Below are 16,307 nucleotides of genomic sequence, written 5' to 3'. Positions count from 1 at the left end.
AATAGAAATAGGATAACGTCGTTTTTCTTAAAGAGACAGGTGCAAGGCAATTGGAGTCCATCCAGCGGCTGTGAGGGCGATTTAGCTATTCTGAATCCAATCGCGGGGCGAAATTCTGGAAGACAGTCTCAGGTTTCAGCCCACTGGGGAAGGGGCATGAAGAACCGGATTGTTTTCCAGGTGAGGAGCAGAGGACAGCCTTAGACAACCCGTTCCAAGAGCTTGAGGTGCAGCCAGTCCCGTCCTCCAATCTTGCCCACTCTCATCCCAAACTAGCTCTACAAAGCAGAGCTTCTGGTCTCTGTTTCAGCTATGAAGGGAATGAGGCGAAGAGAAGATGAGTCACACAGTCCTTCAACTTCGGAGCCAAGACTAGACTCGGCTTTGCCCCACTCCCAAGCCAGGTTCTTTACCCCGTTTTGCCGATGCGGATGCAGAGGGGATGATGGCCTGTCCTTAGCAAAGACCAACCTTGACCCTGAACCTCCTGCGATGGGCGGTCGGGACTACCCATCCCCTCATTGCCCGCCTACCCGGGAACTCCCGGGACCTGCTCCGGCAGCCTCTGGGAGGGGAGCAGGGCTACCCGCCCGCGTCATCTGATGCTGTTTCCTGCAGGAGGGAGAAGAGCGGAAAAAAGTGAAACTCCACCCTCCACCTCTGCCTCCCGCCCCCGGGGCCAAAGTACAAAGGGAGGAGGAAGAAGGGAACGGGGTTGGAGCCGTCGGGCTGAGGGAGCCGGGCTGGGAAGCGGCAGCTCGGCCCAACTAGGGACACTCCAGCCACCCCCTGCGCAAAAAGACCCAACCGGAGTCCAGGCGCTGCCCCTTGCTGGCCCCACCTTACACTTGGCGAGTGCCGGAGCCAGCCTCCCAGGACTGCTCCAGGACTGAGGGACTTTCGGGCCCCTCCAAGCTGGCCATGGTGAGACGCCGGAGGCCCCGGGGTCCCACCCCCAGAGCCTGACCACACTGCCCTGGGTGGCCCTCTAGAAGCCCGAGATGCGGGGGGCCGGGAGGCAATACTCCTGGCTCCCCAGAGAGGTTTGGGTCTGGGGCTGAGGGCCAGGGCCCGGATGCCCAGGTTCCGGGACTAGGGCCTTGGCAGCCAGCAGGGGTGGGGACCAGGGGCACCCAGGGAAGGTACCCCACTTGCCCCAGTATCGGGTCCCAGCCATGGAGCCCTTGAAGAACCTCTTTCTCAAGAGCCCGCTGGGGTCATGGAACGGCAGCGGCAGTGGGGGCGGTGGGGGTGGCGGCGGAGGAGGCTGGCCAGAGGGGTCCCCGAAGACAGCGGCTTATGCCAACCCTGTTTGGACAGCCCTGTTTGACTACGAACCCAATGGGCAGGACGAACTGGCCCTGAGGAAGGGCGACCGTGTGGAGGTGCTGTCCCGGGATGCAGCTATCTCAGGCGATGAGGGCTGGTGGGCGGGCCAGGTGGGCGGCCAGGTGGGCATCTTTCCATCCAACTATGTGTCTCGGGGCGGTGGCCCGCCCCCCTGCGAGGTGGCCAGTTTCCAAGAGCTGCGGCTGGAGGAGGTGATCGGCATCGGTGGCTTCGGCAAGGTCTACCGCGGCAGCTGGCGAGGTGAACTGGTGGCTGTGAAGGCAGCTCGCCAGGACCCCGATGAGGACATCAGTGTGACAGCTGAGAGCGTGCGCCAGGAGGCCCGGCTTTTCGCCATGCTGGCACACCCCAACATCATTGCCCTCAAGGCCGTGTGCCTAGAGGAGCCCAACCTGTGCTTGGTGATGGAGTATGCGGCCGGTGGGCCCCTCAGCCGTGCCCTGGCTGGGCGACGTGTGCCCCCGCATGTTCTGGTCAACTGGGCTGTGCAAATTGCCCGCGGGATGCACTACCTGCACTGTGAGGCCCTGGTGCCCGTCATCCACCGAGACCTCAAGTCCAACAACAGTGAGTTTTGGGGAGCATGGTTGGAGGGCGGCGTGGGCCAAGCACACACCTGCCAACTCTCAGCTGAGCCACCTGGGGATCTAGGAGAGGCAGGAGCTCCTGCCCTAGGGGAGTCCCAGCTGACTAGGGGCGCCATGAGTCCACACGGACCCCAAAGCAGGAGTCCCAGGCACCAAACCGTCCTTCACGTCCCAGCCTCAGATGGAGCCCTTAACCCGAGCTCATAGCTGCCAAGTTAAAAAGTTGGGAGCTCTCAGGTGAGCCATAAGCATCCTGTCTAACCACGGGCACCACTTCAAGGAAGCTGGATACTGGCGCTCATCTTCCTTTCCCCCTAAAGCTCACACTTGTGCTGTTGCTGCTCTGCTCTTGTGGTGGGAAGCTTCTCCAGAACAGAGATCTTGGAGAGGAAAGCCCCCCACCCTTCCCACCCCTGGGGGTCAAGGCTGGGGACAGGGCTGGAATTCTGGTCCCGCCCATGCCCCTGACTGCATGACCTTTAGCTCCTTATTTCAACTCAGATCCTCAATTTCAGACTCTGTAAAAAGGGAGTGACCAGGAAGGTGAATGGCTTAAGGGACTGGGCAAGCCTGGCATCTGATGCCTGGCACGCAGTAGGTCTGCAGCTGTGGGTGTGAGCATTTGAGGGCTGGATCAGAGAGGGCCTTGCCTGGAATGAGCAATTGGGGTGGGCGTGGTGGGGCTAAGGGAGCCTCAAGCAGTAAGATTACTCCGTCTCCAGCCATGTCAGGCCAAGAGGCAGGACCACCCCTCCCAGTAGTGGGGACGCGGGGCTGGGTCTGCTGGGGCTCAGGGTACAGGCCGTAGAGCAACAGGAGGTGCGGGAGGGGCTGATGGGTTATTGGAGAGGCATGGGCAACTCTTGGGGGAGGTAAGCATGGATATTTGGGGCGGCCTGGCCTGAGCTGACCATATACAAGTAGCTTATGGAGAGCAGAATGCCCTGACCCAGTAATATCCAAGTCCTTGACAGGCCTGGAGGGGCTGGGGAGGCCTGCCAGCCACCCCCACCTACTCCCCTCATCCAGTGGGGCACTTCCCTCTGCTCACCCTCACTCCTTGGCCCTAGCCTTCCAGGGACCCCCACTCACTGCCCCAGCCTGAGGGAGATTCCCCGAAGGCCTTGGGGGAGGGGACTCCCTTCTTCTGTTTTTCCTCCAGTTTTCTTTCCAGAGAAAATGGAACAATAGCCCAGGCCCCTGCTCCCCACCCTCCCCACTGCTTCCTGCGTTTCCTGCTGCCCCTGAGCCGGCTTCCTGCCCCTGCTCCAGCCTCTGCTCCCTCCCCAGCCCAGCTGCCTGCAGGGGAGGAAAGAGCCAAGGGTTGGGGAGGGGGGGGGTTATGGGAGAGGAAGGAGCCAGGGATTGCACACACACCCGCCCCCCCTCCAGTTCCCCTGTTTCTCTCCCAGAGTCTGGGTGGTGATGAAGGCAGGCGAGGTGCCCTCAGCCTCTCTGAGCCTGGCCTCCCACCTCGAAGACCCCGGTCCTAGGCCTGGGGTGCTGTCTGCGGGATGGTGGGGGGAGTCCCTGAGCTGGGGGGGGGGCACAGGCAGGAAACAATGGCGTGATTTTCCTGGACAATGGGGGCCTTGTGAGGAAGCCTGGCGGGGAGTGGAGGGGGAATTCTCCAGGCCCACGAGTCACAGGACTGACCAGCCAGCCCGGCCTGGGTCTGACCTCCCCCAATTCTCCCCCAGAGGGCTCCCCCCGAGATGGAAACCTGGACCAGGCCTCCCAGAAAGGAGAAGTAGGGACCAGGGAAGGGAAGCGGAAGAGGTGTGAGCTGCCTAGGCCCCCAGAGGCCAGCCTGTGGAGGGAGCTGGGGGCCAGGCCCCTTTCAGAGGCTAGGGAGCCCTAAGAGGGGGCTGAGAGCTTGGGATCTCCAGCTCCCTCTCCTCCAGGTGGCCCCTGATCACCCCATCCCCAAGGTTTGGATCAGATGCCAGAAGGGCAACTTGGGTTGGGACAAATTCAAGACACTCCATATAAAGCAGGGGATGCGGAGGTGAGGATGAGGCTTCAAAGGTGTGAAGCTGGGGGTGGAGGGTGACAGAAAGGCCACCAGGGACAAAGAAGTCCTGAGACTTGGATGAGAGGCTGCCTATCTCTGGGCCTCAGATTACCTGACCGAAAAGGGGAAGCTGGCCTCCCAGCCAGAGATGCTAGTGAGAAAGTGCTTCACTAGTGTGTGAGGTACGAGTAGCTAGAGACCTGGCCGGTTGGTCTCCAAGAGGGTGGGTGGGTCCTGTCACCAGGAGAGACCAGCACATAGACCCTTGGGCCCTAGCACATAGACCCCTTTGCTTGGTGCCACTCAAGCCACCTGCCGCCCTCCCCCCGCCCCGCCCCGCCCCGCCCCCCGTTGCAGTTCTGCTGCTTTGGAATGAACTCGTGTAAAGTTTACTAACTGGTCCAGTTCTGAGCCTCCAGCAGCCAGCCCAGAGTCCACTGCAAAGCAGGGAGTATGTTGTGACAGAGGACCGCAAGGAGAGTCAACACGAGACGGTAGAGACCTAATCTTTAGAGGACAGCTGACACTCAGCACCAGATGTCACACCCTGTGCTAAGGATTTAAGAAGTGTGATCTTGTTAAATACTCATGACAACCCTCTGAGGTGGCTTTCGTTGTCGTCCTTAGCTTTATTAACTGTTTGGGACTCAGCCCCAGTCTGGCTCAGAGGAGAGGACGGACTGCAAGACTGTTCTCTGAATTAGGAGAAATTGCAGGGAGATTTGCTGTGTGCGGTGGGATTCAGAAGGTGGTTGTTGAGGGCATTTGGACATCAGACGGGGCGGTGATGGGCAGCTGAATTGGCTTCTGGCCTAGAGCTTCAAATGTGGGAGAGTCCAACAGGGAGGGGGCAGCTGGCACTTGGGAGAGGCCAAGACAGCCTGGGGGCAGTGGGCAGAGGTTGAGGAGAGGCCAGGCTCTGAGGAGCACTGGCACCGAAAAGGCTGAGGGGAGGGGAGGCCCTAAGGAAATAGCACAAGCAGCCAGAGGCCCCAGAATCAAAGACAGCTGGTGGGGGGGGGGGGGACGGCAGTGCCAGATGCGGCCGCAAGGCCCAGAAAGCTTGGCCAGCAGCAGGAGCAGGGGTTATGGTTTCAAGCCTGGAAAAGCGAATACCCTGGTTCTGCCACCTCCTCCAAGAAGTCCTCCCTTTTGCCAGGCTGGGTTAGGTGCCCATCCCCTCTGCCCTCAGTACCCTGAGCTGCCCCCGTAATGGTGCTTTCACCCTGGACAGCAGGGCTGAGTGGTTGGTGTGCCCTGAAATGACGTATGTTTAGAAAGGTAATTGGCTTGGATGTCACTTCTCTACAATAACTAGCAGAGCGAGAGGCCTCCTTCAAACCCTTGATGATTCTATGACTTTATCCTCTTTCTGTTCCTCAAAACCTCTCATCTGAGCCACGTTTGTCCCGGTGAGAGATTTGCAAGTTGCTGCTTCTCCTCTGTCTACAGACTATGGTGGCCCCATTGGGGTCAACACCATGAACCCCTGCCAAATCTGACCATCCACTCCCGTGTTTGTCCCAAGCTCCTCCTTTCTGGCCAAGGACCTTCACTTCTCAGACTCCCCATTTTCTTCATGTCCAGCTGCATCAGTAGATATCTTTTTTTGGGAGTCTTTCTGTCCTCACGGAGAGTGGCTGCACTAGCCAAGACGAGACATGGGCACCGGGGGCCTGCAGTGCCTGCTGGGTTTCCTTTCTCACCAGGGGGTTCCCTCCTGTTCCCCACACGAACGGGGGTTCTAATTCACACTCCTGTGTCAGCACCATGACAAGACATGGGTTTCTGTCCAACGCAGCATTAGGGAAAAGTTGGAACGCTGGCTTGAGAACCACACAGACTAGGTTGGACGCCGTTCTTTATTTGCATATGATCTTGACTAAGTGGTTTCTCTGCTCCGTTTCCTTTTCTGTAAAATGGGGATAATGATGGGTACCTCGGAGATGGTTTTGTGAATGCTAGAGCTGAGTGTTAATGCCTGGCCTCAAGTAGCCCCTCCATTAATGTTTCCCAGCATTATTATTTTTGTCTGATTCTACCCCAACCTCCAGCTGTGAGTTCTCCAGAGCAAGATCACCTCTGTGCTTCCAGTACCTAGCCAGCCTGTCTGTGAGATGATGGTTTGCTCCTAGCTCCTCCCTTGTCCCCACTAACTGAGCATGGAGCACCCACAGTCCTGCCCCCCACCCTCTTCCCCAGTTCTGCTGCTGCAGCCCATTGAAGGTGATGACATGGACCACAAGACCCTGAAGATCACTGACTTCGGACTGGCCCGAGAGTGGCACAAAACCACACAAATGAGTGCTGCGGGCACCTATGCCTGGATGGCCCCTGAGGTTATCAAGGCCTCCACTTTCTCTAAGGGCAGCGATGTCTGGAGGTGAGGCCTGGGTAGAGACAGGACGAGGCCATCCGTGGGGCTGAAGAGGGCAGAGGTGGCTGCCAAAATCTAGGGCTGGGCAGACAGGCAGAGCCCAGGGGGAGGGACCCAAATCATTTGGTTCCTAGTTGCTTTGGGGTGAAATAGTAATAAGTAAGTAGAGGACGGGACACAGACCCTTTGTCTTGCTTACAGTTTTGGGGTGCTGCTGTGGGAGTTGCTGACTGGGGAGGTGCCCTACCGTGGTATCGACTGCCTTGCTGTAGCCTACGGAGTAGCTGTCAACAAGCTCACACTGCCCATCCCATCCACCTGCCCTGAGCCCTTCGCACAGCTCATGGCAGGTAAGGATATGGGGCTGAAGGGTGTGGGGCAGAGCCCTTTGGCACAGGACACGCCCACCCACAGACCCTTTCTCATTCTGTTCCCCCTCCACTCGTGTCCCCAGACTGCTGGGCGCAGGACCCCCACCGCAGGCCCGACTTTGCCTCCATCCTGCAGCAGCTGGAGGCGCTAGAGGCGCAGGTCCTGCGGGAAATGCCGCGGGACTCCTTCCATTCCATGCAGGAAGGCTGGAAGCGTGAGATCCAAGGCCTTTTCGACGAACTGCGGGCCAAGGAAAAGGTGGGAGGGGTCGGGGTGACGGGATTGGAAAGAGAGGCCGGGAAGTGCCTCCACGGTCTCCGTGGGGCAGAGAGTGGGGGCGGACGCTAGGGTCCTTACTGGGCTGATCCCACCACCTTCCTTGTCCCGGGCGCAGGAACTTCTGAGCCGCGAGGAGGAGCTGACCCGCGCGGCGCGTGAGCAGCGGTCACAGGCAGAGCAGCTACGGCGGCGCGAGCACCTGCTGGCTCAGTGGGAGCTGGAGGTGTTCGAGCGCGAGCTGACGCTGCTGCTGCAGCAGGTGGACCGGGAGCGGCCGCACGTGCGCCGCCGCCGCGGCACCTTCAAGCGCAGCAAGCTCCGCGCGCGAGACGGCGGCGAGCGCATCAGCATGCCCCTCGGTAAGGGGCGGGGTCTAGCGCGCCTCCCAGTCATTGGTTATGAGCGGAGAGGTGGGGTCGGGCTTGTGCTGCCCTCACTGGGATTGGTCTGGGGTGCTGGTGGGTGGGACTGTGAGCTGAAGGCTGGAAGGGGTGGGGCCGGGGGTGTTGTTTTCTCATGTGGGCGGGCTCTGGCGGAAATATTTGCATGGCGGCCAGGGAGTGGCTGCTCCCGGAGAGGGGCGGGGTTCATGAAAGTTCGGGGAAGGCCGTGGGCGCCCGGCCGGTCGCCTCCGGGGAATCTTCGATTGGTGGAGTCCTGGCTGTCCGCTTTCCTTATGGAGAGCCTGAGGCCCAGGAGAGCGGTGACCCCGGCTTCAGTCACGCAGCCACCGTGCCTGAACCGCCTTCGTGGCCTGGGAGCTGGCTGAGGGCTCTTGAGGGTTGGAATCCTGGCTCTCGTTCACCACAAACCTGCACCCTGCTTTCCCCCCAACCCCAGACTTCAAACACCGCATCACCGTGCAGGCCTCACCCGGCCTGGACCGGAGGAGAAACGTCTTCGAGGTTGGGGCTGGGGACTCGCCCACCTTCCCCCGGTTCCGGGCCATCCAATGTAAGAAACCTCTCCCCATGCTTTTCCCCTCAGCACCATATCCTTCTGTCAAACCTTACCCTGGGAGCTGGATCCCACTGTCTTCTCCTAACTCCCCACACCCAGACTCCCTCCCCGATCTGTTTAGACCGATATCTCTGCGTGCCCTGGGCGGCATTTATTTGATCTAAGTTTTATAGATGAGGAAAATGGAAAAAGTAACCTGCCTAATGTCACATAGCTAACGAGGGGCAGAGCCAGCAAACCCGGGCAAGTTTGCCACAGCATGCGAACTACTAAGCAGCAAATGCCAACTGGAGAACTAGATGAGATACCCTACCCCACTGCTGACCCCAGAACCCAAACCTACCTACCCCATCCCAGTTCTGTTCAGTTTCTCTGTGGCCCAAAGCCCACCCTCGGAATAGTATGGGTTCCCACCTGATCCCCCATCTTCTAAGAAGTTGTCCCTGGAGCCAGACTCTTATGATTGGAGGACAAGGATCAGGGCTCTTGACCTCAGCTCAGACCCTCTTGGTTTTCCACCCACAGTGGAGCCTGCTGAACCAGGCCAGGCATGGGGCCGCCAGTCCCCTAGACGTCTGGAGGACTCCAGCAACGGAGAGCGGCGAGCATGCTGGGCCTGGGGCCCCAGTTCCCCCAAGCCTGGGGAAGCTCAGAATGGGAGGTGAGTGCCAGAGAGCCCCCGCCCCAGCATCATCTACCTCCCCAATAGTCCTGAGATTCACGAAGCCCAACCTCCCTCCCCTCCCCAGGAGAAGGTCCCGCTTGGACGAAGCCACGTGGTACCTGGATTCAGATGACTCATCCTCCTTGGGATCTCCTTCTACACCCCCAATGCTCAATGGTGAGTGGCCTTTTCTCCCTCCCCCTCCCCCCACCAGCAAACAGCAGACTCCTGCTGCGCTCCTATGGGTACTACGGGGAAACTACAAAAAATCAGCAGCAGGGCAGGTCGTTCCTAGAACCCCCATCTGACCTATATAGGTCCACAACTGAGCCAGGTACAGCCCAGGTTTCAGGGGGCCCATAGTGCAGTCCTCGTGGTCAGGCCTGGCCCGCAAAAGGCCTCTTTTCTGCCCCGGTGGCAGCTGCTGTGCCTCAGCGGGCTGTAGGGAGGGAAGGAAGACAGCGATGGTACTCCCCATTTGGGACCCAAGGGAAGCTGGGTCCAGAGAGGGGAGGGAAACTGTGCCTGTGGAGTGGACCAGACAGGTGGCTGCCACACTGTGCTCAGAGTCCCTTCTGAGCAGCCTGTAGGTAGAGAAGAAGATGAGAAAGCTGAGAAGGTGGGGATCCAGAGCCCATTCTCACTGCACCTGGGGCAGTTCTGAGCTTTTCTGTCCTCCATGAGGATACGAGCAGTTACTGCGCGTCAGGCATTCCCTTTAAGCAACAACCCGGTGAGGGAGGTGCTGTTATTATCGGCATTTTAGAGATGAGAAAGCTGTGGCCCCGAGAGGTAAAGTAACCTACCTGGGGCCTTCAGCTAAGGATTTGAACGCAGAGAGACTTTGGCTTCCTCAGATGCTTTCACCTGAAGAAAGGGTTTTTCGCACACAAACTGCTTGGGAAGCTAGTGGGTTGGGCAGAGATCAGGGCTCCTGTGTCAGAGGGACAAGCAGCTCGGGATTGGCGAGGGGTAGAAAGCTGCATCCTTCTTTGCTTGTGGATCCCGTCAGAGCCCCTCTCGCCCCACCCAGCACATCACCTCCACCATTATTTGAGTAACATTTGATAGTAGTAACAACAGGTAACATTTACTAGGTCCTTCGTATGTGCCAGGCAATGCTGGGTATTATGATTAGGACCATCTCATAGAGGCACAGAGAGGTTATGTGGTTTGATGTAGGGCACACAGCAGAACAGGGATCTGAACCCAGGTCTGACTCCAGCAACAGGGCCACGGACCCTCATCTGCCGCTCCATTTTCTACTCCAGAAATTACACTGCCCCAAGCTAGCTGTACTGTAGAGACAGAACTGAGAATTAGAAGGCCCAAGGGGCAGCTTGGTTCACCTGCTCTAGAATGTACCAAGCTAGAAGGGCCAGTGGAGAACTTAAAGTCCTGTCAACCCAGGTGTGTAGGTTGAAGCGGCCCCTACCATGTTCTGCAGAGCCCTTTGACCTTGCTCTTTCTGAGCAACCAGGAGCAGGGACACAAGGGTCTGAACCCCATCCTTCTCAAGCTTGCCCCTGACCTGGAAGGATATCACCTATCCCAGCCCAGCCGCCGGCTGAACACTTGGTCCCCTAGCAGGAGCCCACACTCCAGTGGCCATCTTGGGCCTATGAGAGTACGTGACCTTGACCTCCCAGCCAGCCACACAGTCAGAAGCCTGGCTGAGAGTCAAAGAGGACCCTGTGAGGTTGTCCCAGGCACACGCCATACTACTGGGGAACGGGTTGCCGTAAGGTGCCTGTTGGTGGATACGGTCCGCCTATGCTGACGGGACTGCTCTGTGACTCTCTGGAGCCGCTAACTACCACACGGCACGTTCTCTCTGTGAGGCCCCATGGAAGCGATTTCACCTGCATCTCTGGGTCAAGATGGTTGTGCTGCTTTAATTCAAAGCAACAGAGTTGCCAAGGAACTGTGCTAGGAAGGGTGGAGGCAAATTCAAATCCCTGCTGAATTACCTTGAGCAAAGCACTTACCTCTCAGAACCTCAGTTTCTCAAGGCCATTGATCACAGGAACTTCTTCACACTCTCATATTCTGTACTGACTTCCATCCGCCCTTAACCTTTGTCTCACTTTTCCTGCTCGTTTTAGTTTTTATTTTTTTTAATGTTTATTTTTGAGAGAGAAAGAGAGAGTGTGGGGGAGGGGCAGAGAGAGAGGGAGACACAGAATCCGAAGCAGGCCCCAGGCTCTGAGCTGTCAGCAGAGCCCGATGTGGGGCTCGAACTCACAAGCCGTGAGATCGTGACCTGAGCTGAAGTTGGCCGCTTAACCGACTGAGCCACCCAGGCACCCCTTCCTGTTTGTTTTAAACATGTTTTTCCCCTGTTCAGTTTAATATCATTATAATTCTCAGTTTCATCATCTGTAAAGTCATATAATAGTGATCACCTTATGAGGCTGTTGCAAAGATCATAAGAATGGATGCCCCCATCAAACATATATTGATGCATTTTGTGAGACAGGCATCATACATATTAGAAATCAACCCTGGGGCTCCTGGGTGGCTCAGTCAGTTGAGTACTTGCCTCTTGATTTCGGCTCAGGTCATGATCCCCCAGGGTTGTGGGATCATGCCCCACCTCAGGCTCTGAGTGTAGAGTGTAGAGCCTGCTTAAGATTCTCTCTCTCTCTCTCTCTCTCTCTCTCTCAAATAAAAAAAAGAAAGCTCTCTTTCTCTCTAATAGAAAGAAAGAAAGAAAGAAAAGAAAAGAAATCAACCCTGCCCTGCCCTGGGGGAGGGCCTAGTGGGGGGGAGGGGCAGACTCAGATACAAACAAGTAAGTGGTGGGGCAAAGGCTGTATAAGGCATAACGTGAGCAGTAACTCCACAGGTTAGGAGAGATTCTGGGAAGGCTTCTAAAAGAGGGAAAAAACTCTTGTTTTCCTCTAGGCACTACTCACTTCACTTCTGGCACCAAATGTGGGGTTCCCATTCAGTTCTAACACAGTCTACCTGGAGTTCGCATCGGACCCTCCAGGTGAAGGGCTCAGTCCCACAAGACTGCCCCCCACCCCACTTCACATGCCAGTCACAAGTCCAGGGTGTCCTGTGTGCTTCTGACCAACCACCGATAAGTCAGAGGTTCCCGTGACCTCCTCCTCAGGTTTGGTAATTTGCTAGAGCAGCTCACCAAACTCAGGAAAACAGTTTACTTACTAGATCACCAATTTATCATAAAGGATACAGATCGAGAACAACCAGATGGAAGAGGTGCTTAGGGCAAGGTCTGTGGGAAGGGGGGAAGTGGGGCTTTAGGACCCTCTCTGGGTGCACCACTCTCCTAGCACCTCCACGTGTTGACCAATGGAAGCTCTCTGAACCCTTTGGCTAGGGTTTTTTTTTTATAAAGTCTTCATTATGCGGACACGATCAATTGATTGAATCAATGGCCGTTGGTGATAGACCTCAGTCTCCAGCTCTCGTCACGTGGTTCATTCCCCCGGCAACCAGGCTTTCCAAAAGTGACCTCGTTAATGTGAACTTAAATGTGATTCAAAGGGGCTTGTTGGGAAGAACAAAAAATGCTCCTTTCACTTCTATCGATGTGATCCCTTAGGAAAATCTAAGAGTTTTCGGAGTTCCGTGCCAGGGATGAGATGAAAACCAAATATGTATTTCTTATTATAATTAACAGTATTACAGCTTCACAGGGGCTTGAATGGTGACTAAGGGATCACAGAAAGCCGAGGTGGGAAAGTTGTGCTGGGCAGAGGGAACGGTGTGTGCACAGGCACGGGGCTTTCCACACCTGAGGAAAAGGAAACCTCGGAGGAAAAGTTGAGAGCCATGGAGTTGCAGGCCTGAAGCCATAGGTGGGGGCCAGGCCTTCATCCTCTGGGTCTGTGGGCCCGGCTCAGCCCCAGCAGATGTTTGTTGAATGAATGAGTGGGTGACACTGGAAAAGGAGGCAAGAGACAGTTTAGGAAGGGCCTGGAAACGATGGGGAGTTTAGCCATTGCATTTTAGAAGGCAGGGGTCTGGGCAGGGGCAGATAAGTCAGAGAGACTGGGTAAGGGTTGTGGCTGAGAAAAGGGACCCTGAGCCAAGCCCTGGTAGTAAAAGTTCAGTTTCCCCAGCCTTGCATTTCCTCCTCTGGACCCCCAGCCCCATGTCCCACTCCAGGCCTGGCCCGAGGAGGGTGGAGTAGAGGAAGGCTTCGAAAGCTCAGCCAAGGAGCTTGGACTTTATTTTAGTGGTAATGGAGAACGATGGCAGATTCTAGAGCCAGAGAGGAACTGACAAAATTGGGCTTTGTGGGAGGCCATCATAGGACCCTACCACCACCACCTTCTCAATGTCAGCTTCTCCAGGCCTATTCCTGGTGGTCTAGAATGGAGTCAGGCCAACCTTGGGCCCACAAGTAGGACACTGATGTTCTGAAATCCAGAGCAGAGTCCAGCTGGGAAATGGTGGAGACCAGCCTCCACCTGGAGTGAGGCCATCTCCGGCCCTCACTGGCTGTGCAGTCTCAGACAAGCGCCTAACTTCTCTGGAGCCTGGAGACCCTGGGGCACGAGGATCAGACAACATAATGCCCCTGAATCACTGAGCTCAGGCCTGGCACAAACAACTGACCTCTCTGAGCCTCAGTTTCCTCATTTCTAGAATAGGGACAGTGATGTGTGCCTCTCCGGGCTGTCGTTGCATTGGAATTGACCTGTGTGGCTGATCGAGTAGGGGCAGATGGGCAGAAGGGCCAGGGCTGGCCAGTCAGGAAGGAGGGGGGCACAGAGCACAGGGCATCGATCCCAGCCTTGTCCCTGGAGCCATGCACATGCCCCTGGCTGGCCACAGAGGCCAACGAGGTCAGCTGTGATGCGACCTCAGCTTGCTTCCTGGTGGACCACGCCTCCCCTTCTCACCCCAACCCCCATCTCTGGGCTCCAAGGCACCTGGCTGCCTCCCAGGCTTTGCTCCTGCAAGCTCCTGAGCATGCCTGCCCTCCCCACACCTGCCACTTCTGAAAGGCCAGAGTGTGTGTGTGTGTGTGTGTGTGTGTGTGTGTGTGTGTGTGAGAGAGAGAGAGAGAGAGAGAGAGGGAGAGGGAGAGGGAGAGGGAGAGAGAGAACGCGCGATGGGCGAGATCGGTGGGCAGGGAGGAACCGGGTCGGGGAGAAAAGGAGTCAGGGAGGACGTTGGTGGGGAGCAGAACTCAGTCCTTGTTCTAGGCCGCTGAGGGCCCCCTGTGGCCCCCGCCCGGAAGACGGCCTAACGTGTGCCCGTCCCCGCTGCCAGGTAACCCCCCGCGGCCGAGCCCGGAGCCCGAGGAGCCTCGGCGCCCAGGCCCCGCGGAGCGCGGGTAGCGGCTCCGGGACGCCCAAGCTGATCCAGCGCGCGCTGCTGCGCGGCACAGCCCTGCTCGCCTCCCTGGGCCTGGGCCGCGACCTGCAGCCGCCGTCGCCGTCGCCATCGCCGTCGCCAGGCGGCCCGGGCCGCGAGCGTGGGGAGCCCTTGCCAATGCCCCGCGCGCCGCTGCCTACACCGTCAGCCGCCGAGCCACCCCCCTCCCAGCTCATCCGCTTCTCCCCCAAGAGGCCCGACGCCCCCGCCTCCCCGCTGAGCCCAGACGCCCCCGGCCCGCCCACCCCTGCGCCCCTGCTGCTGGAACTGGGAGTCCCCGTGGGCCAGCTGTCAGCCAAGAGCCCCCGTCGCGAGGAGGAGAGGCGCGGTAAGTGGCCCGAAGCAGGCCTACTGTGGGTGACAGCGGGGAGGAGAGGCCGCTGGGGACGTGTGGGGCAGTAAGGCTGGGGCCACAGCCATCTGCTGGATCCCAGACCAGGCCCTCAGGGCACTGGGGACGCACGGAAGGAACTGAGTTCTAAGTTCAGCCACCCAGTGGCGGGAGAGGGGGCTGGGGTGGGGGGACATGGCCAGGCAGGTTGTGAAAGAATAGAAATAATCCTGGTGAGATGATGACAGCAAACGCCTACTGGTTGCTTACTTGTGCCAGGCGCTGTTCCTTGAGCCGCGGAGAGATTGTCTCACTTAATGACATGACGGGCCTGTGAACAAAATACTCTTGTTATACCCATTTTTTAGATGAGGTTTAAGGCACAGAGAGATGAGGGACCCAAGGCTCTCACCAGTTAAGTGGCAGAGCTGGGATCCAAGCCCAGGCCCGTCTACGCCAGAGGCCTTGCTCTTAACCACTGGGTAATTAAACAGATGCACCACAGAGTATAAAGGGCCATGGAAGTTATGAGTCAAGCAGCTCGTTGTGCAGATAGGAAAGCTCCAGAGGTGGGTGGTGCCTCCTGTGGATACCCAGGATTTGGTGGCTGCCTGACCCGGTGCCCCCTCCCTCAACCTTCCTAGGAAGTGCTGTCTCACCGCCGCCAGGGATATCACGCTCTGCTCCTGGCACCCCAGGCACCCCACGCTCACCGCCCCTGGGCCTCATCAGCCGACCTCGACCCTCACCCCTTCGCAGCCGCATCGACCCGTGGAGCTTCGTGTCAGCCGGGCCACGGCCTTCGCCTTTGTCCTCGCCACAGCCTGCGCCCCGCCGGGCACCCTGGACCTTGTTCCCGGACTCGGACCCCTTCTGGGACTCTCCACCTGCCAACCCCTTCCGGGGGGGCCCTCAGGACTGCAGGGCACAGACCAAAGACATAGGTGCCCAGGCCCCGTGGGCGCCAGAGGCAGGGCCCTGAGTGGGCTGGGCTGCTCCCCCAGGCTCCAGCTGCCCTACAGGAGCCACAGTATACACTGGAACAGGAGCCGGGCGAGCCTCTGTAGCTGCCTTGGTTTCCCCCAGGGACCCCACCCCCTTTGGGGTCAGGAACACTACACTGCACAGGAAGCCTTCACACTGGAGGGGGGGAGCCTGCACCCCCCCACACCTGCAACCTGTGGGTCCCCCGACTCACCTGCCCCGTTGGGGCCCAACACTGTACCCAGCTGGTTGGGAGGACCAGAGCCTGTCTCAGGGAATTGCCCCCAGGGGTGGTGCAGGAAGGAGGGGAAGTACAGGGGAGAGGGGCTGGCCTCGGCTGTCACCAGCACTCTTGACCAAGCCCTGCTACTGTGCCCCCCCCCCCCGGGGCTTAGTGCCCGGATGCCCCCACCCCTGCCCTGGGGGTCCTCTGGGGCCAGGACTTTCTGGGTGCCCTCCTGCCACCCCGGCCAGGGTTGGGGCCTCGGCCTCAGGATCCTATGAAGCCAAATAAACTCCCCGAGCTGTCTCCCCGGGTGCAGCCTCTCACCTTTTTGGGAGGTAACCGGGGGATCCGAGCCATCACGCAAACCTGGTGACTTCGTGCCCTCAGCACAAGGGCAGTTGGCCTGAGGCTAGGCTGGGACCAAAGGCGCTGGCCTCGGTCAGGCATTCCAGGCCCGCCTCAGCCTCCTCGGCACCCACACGCGCTGCTCTCGCCCACCTCCTCCCCACCCTTGGCAGGCCTTTCCTGCCATTTCAAGAATCGCCCCGTTCTTCCTGCTGCTTAGCCTCGGGACCCAGCTGCAACATCACCTCCCCTGGGGCGTCTTCCCTGGCCATGCTGTGCCCGCCACAGCCAGCTCGCGGAGCTCGGGCGTCCAGAGCCCACTGGGCAAAATCTTGGGGTTTGTCCTGGGTTTGTCTCTATTCCAGGGTCTGGACCAGGAGGAGTGACCACCCTGACTCATGGCTCCGTCCACACTTCTCTTACTGGCTCATGGTTCCGTCCACACTTCTGCGGGTTCTGC

General features: G+C 58.4%; 1 protein-coding gene across 1 annotated transcript; it reads left to right on the top strand.

The window, feature by feature from the left end:
- Nucleotides 1-702: 702 nt before the first annotated feature.
- Nucleotides 703-15,805, top strand: MAP3K11 (mitogen-activated protein kinase kinase kinase 11). The gene is given in 11 exon segments (XM_047070663.1): nucleotides 703-1,917; nucleotides 6,154-6,334; nucleotides 6,530-6,678; nucleotides 6,783-6,958; nucleotides 7,095-7,338; nucleotides 7,820-7,933; nucleotides 8,465-8,600; nucleotides 8,689-8,780; nucleotides 13,857-13,918; nucleotides 13,920-14,289; nucleotides 14,937-15,805. Coding segments are annotated over 11 exon segments (2,604 nt in total). The 5' UTR covers nucleotides 703-1,175; the 3' UTR covers nucleotides 15,275-15,805.
- The last annotated feature ends 502 nt before the right edge of the window (nucleotides 15,806-16,307 follow it).

Source organism: Lynx rufus, unplaced genomic scaffold, assembly GCF_022079265.1.
Source record: "Lynx rufus isolate CCGP_SWC_20201006 ecotype Redwood Valley unplaced genomic scaffold, mLynRuf1.p SCAF_9, whole genome shotgun sequence".
In the NCBI taxonomy this organism is placed as follows: Eukaryota; Metazoa; Chordata; class Mammalia; order Carnivora; family Felidae; genus Lynx; species Lynx rufus.
This window is presented reverse-complemented; position numbering and strand designations above follow the sequence as displayed.